This window comes from Penaeus chinensis, chromosome 19 (genome assembly GCF_019202785.1).
Source record: "Penaeus chinensis breed Huanghai No. 1 chromosome 19, ASM1920278v2, whole genome shotgun sequence".
Classification (NCBI taxonomy): domain Eukaryota; kingdom Metazoa; phylum Arthropoda; class Malacostraca; order Decapoda; family Penaeidae; genus Penaeus; species Penaeus chinensis.
Genome location: NC_061837.1, coordinates 22,685,954 through 22,688,453, shown reverse-complemented (window position 1 = coordinate 22,688,453; position 2,500 = coordinate 22,685,954). Strand labels below are relative to the sequence as shown.

At 41.8% G+C, this 2,500-nt stretch overlaps 1 protein-coding gene across 1 annotated transcript in view; it reads right to left on the bottom strand.

Annotated features, from left to right (window-relative positions):
- LOC125035187 (apomucin-like) overlaps positions 1 to 2,500 on the bottom strand; it is a 5,966-nt gene that overhangs the window by 789 nt on the left and 2,677 nt on the right. Inside the window, exons 3-4 of the mRNA XM_047627417.1 lie at positions 2,480 to 2,500; positions 1 to 1,409 (exon numbers count right to left, since the gene is read on the bottom strand). The exon at positions 1 to 1,409 is cut by the window's left edge and continues 789 nt beyond it; the exon at positions 2,480 to 2,500 is cut by the window's right edge and continues 113 nt beyond it. Of these exons, the coding sequence (XP_047483373.1) occupies positions 1 to 1,409; positions 2,480 to 2,500 (1,430 nt within the window). The remainder of the gene's footprint in view (positions 1,410 to 2,479) is intronic.

The following is a 2,500-nucleotide window of genomic DNA, read 5'->3' as shown; positions in this document are numbered from 1 at the left end:
TCTGTTGACCATTTGATCCTGACTGACCGAAACCAGTCACAAGTTGACCACTTGCCCCTGCTTGGTTGAAACTGGTTGATCCACTCACACGCTGACCACTTGAAACTGTCTGGGTGAAGCCAGGTGTTCCAGACAATTGACCACTTGATCCAGATTGGCTAAAGGTTGAGCCAGTCACACGCTGACCACTAGAAACTGTCTGGGTGAAGCCAGCAGGTCCATTCAATTGACCAGCTGATCCAGATTGCCTGAAGCCAGTTGAACCAGTCACACGTTGACCACTTGATCCTGCTTGAGAGAAACTGGTTGATCCAGTCACACGCTGACCACTTGATCCAGTTGCACGCTGACTCTCTAATCCAGCTTGGCTTAAACCAGCTGATCCAGTCACAAGTTGACCATTAGAACTTGTCTGGGTGAAGCCAGCTGATCCAGACAACTGACCACTTGTTCCAGACTGAGCAAAAGATGAACCAGTCACACCTTGACCACTTGCTCCTGCTTGGGTGAAACTGGTTGATCCAGTCACTTGCTGACCTGATCCTGTCTGAGAGAAACCGGTTGATCCAGTCACACGCTGACCACTTGCTCCAGTTGTACGTTGACTACCAAAACCAGCCTGGCTAAATCCAGCTGATCCAATCACACGCTGACCACTAGATCCTGTCTGGGTGAACCCAGCAGATCCAGTCAGTTGACCACTTGACCCTGATCGGCTGAAGCTGGTTGGATTAGGCACACTTTGACCATTTAATCCAGTCACACGTTGACCACTTGATCCCCTTTGGATGAAACCAGCTGATCCGGTCAATTGACCTCTTGATCCTGACTGGCTGAAGCTACTTGATCCAGTAACACGTTGACCAAGAGTGCCTGTCTGACTGAATTGGTTAGCTGATCCAGTTTGAGTAATGCCACTTAATCCACCCAAACGTTGACCACTTGCTCCTGCCTGACTAAATCTATTTGATCCTGTCACTAGTCCACCTGATTGTGTCTGGCTAAAACTGGATGTACTTGTTTGACGTGACGTAGAACCTAGTCCTGCCTGGTTGAAACCAGCTGATCCTAATTGGCCAATATTAGTATTTGTAACTCTCTGACTAAAACTATTGGATCCTGTCAACCGTTGACCAGCTAATCCTGCCTGACGCACACCACTTGTCCCTGTCTGGCTGAAACCATTTGACTGACTTCCAGTAAATTGTGACCCAAAGCTCTGCTGGGAGCCAGAACTTTGTTGAGAGTTAAAGTTCTGTTGAGAGTTAATGGTTTGCTGGCTTAATTGACTGAGCAAATTTACAGGTAAATCTTGACTATTTGAGTAGAAGTTAGCTATGCTGGGGCCTTCTTCTTCGCTAACAGTTGCTTGATACCCACTTTCGCCATCAATGAAGTAACGAGTTACTCTGTAATATGTGATAAAATTCATTAGCATTACTATAAATATATATAGACAAAGGTCTGGATGTGTGAGTGTGTGTGTGTGTGTGTGTACATATTTGTGTGTGTTTATGAACATTCACACTTTTTTTCTTTTTTTTTAGAATTTTAGTCTTTAAGGTTTACATATTTACATGCTTAGATGCTACTAGACTACATTTTCAAGTCTATATATGAGAACAGTTGTATAGTTACATACATAGGTATAAACAAAATGTAAGCTAAAAAGGCGTAGCAGAAGAGATCTAAAATGTTTCATATTTTCAGTTAAATTTTCTTAAGAAAGTGATAGATTTAGGAATGATTTTTTGAAGTAGGCCTATAGATGGAATTACCAATCGTGAAGAGTCCATACAGCTATTATCATAATTAATACCAAACAATAACCTGAGAGGGCATGCATTGTACCCATGTCTCCCTGGCCCTGAATATATTACTGTTGACGATTATATTCGGGTTTGTTGGATGGTCACATGAAACAAAGGAAATTAAATAGAGGATAAAGAAAATAGTAATGGTAATGCAACTGTCTCAAAACGTGTAATCTCTTAGAACTGTTTTAGTTATTCGTTTGGTAACAGCTGTTACAAGATCAGTACAAGTGTATAAGCCCCTCCTGTGGATTTAGAATTCTCAAAGACAATATTGTTCAACAATCTACTCCTATTTAAAAGAAAATCCAGATATAGCTTATGATCTATCAATACAAAACCGGATAAATTCCAGTAATACGCTTGGCATGAACTTGAACATAAACTTTTGGTAATATCCTTGGCATGAACTTGAACACGAACTTCCGGTAATACCCTTGGCATGAATTTGAACATAAACTTCCGGTAATACGCTGGGCATGAACTTGAACATAAACTTCCGGTAATACGCTTGGCATGAACTTGAACACGAACTTCCGGTAATACCCTTGGCTTGAAATTGAACATAAACTTCCGGATATACACCTGGCATGAAACGAAACTTCCGCCGCGCCAAGAAGCTATTTTACGAATCAAGATGCTTCAAATACTCTAGCTTCACTTACATGTAGAGTCCATTTGGCTGC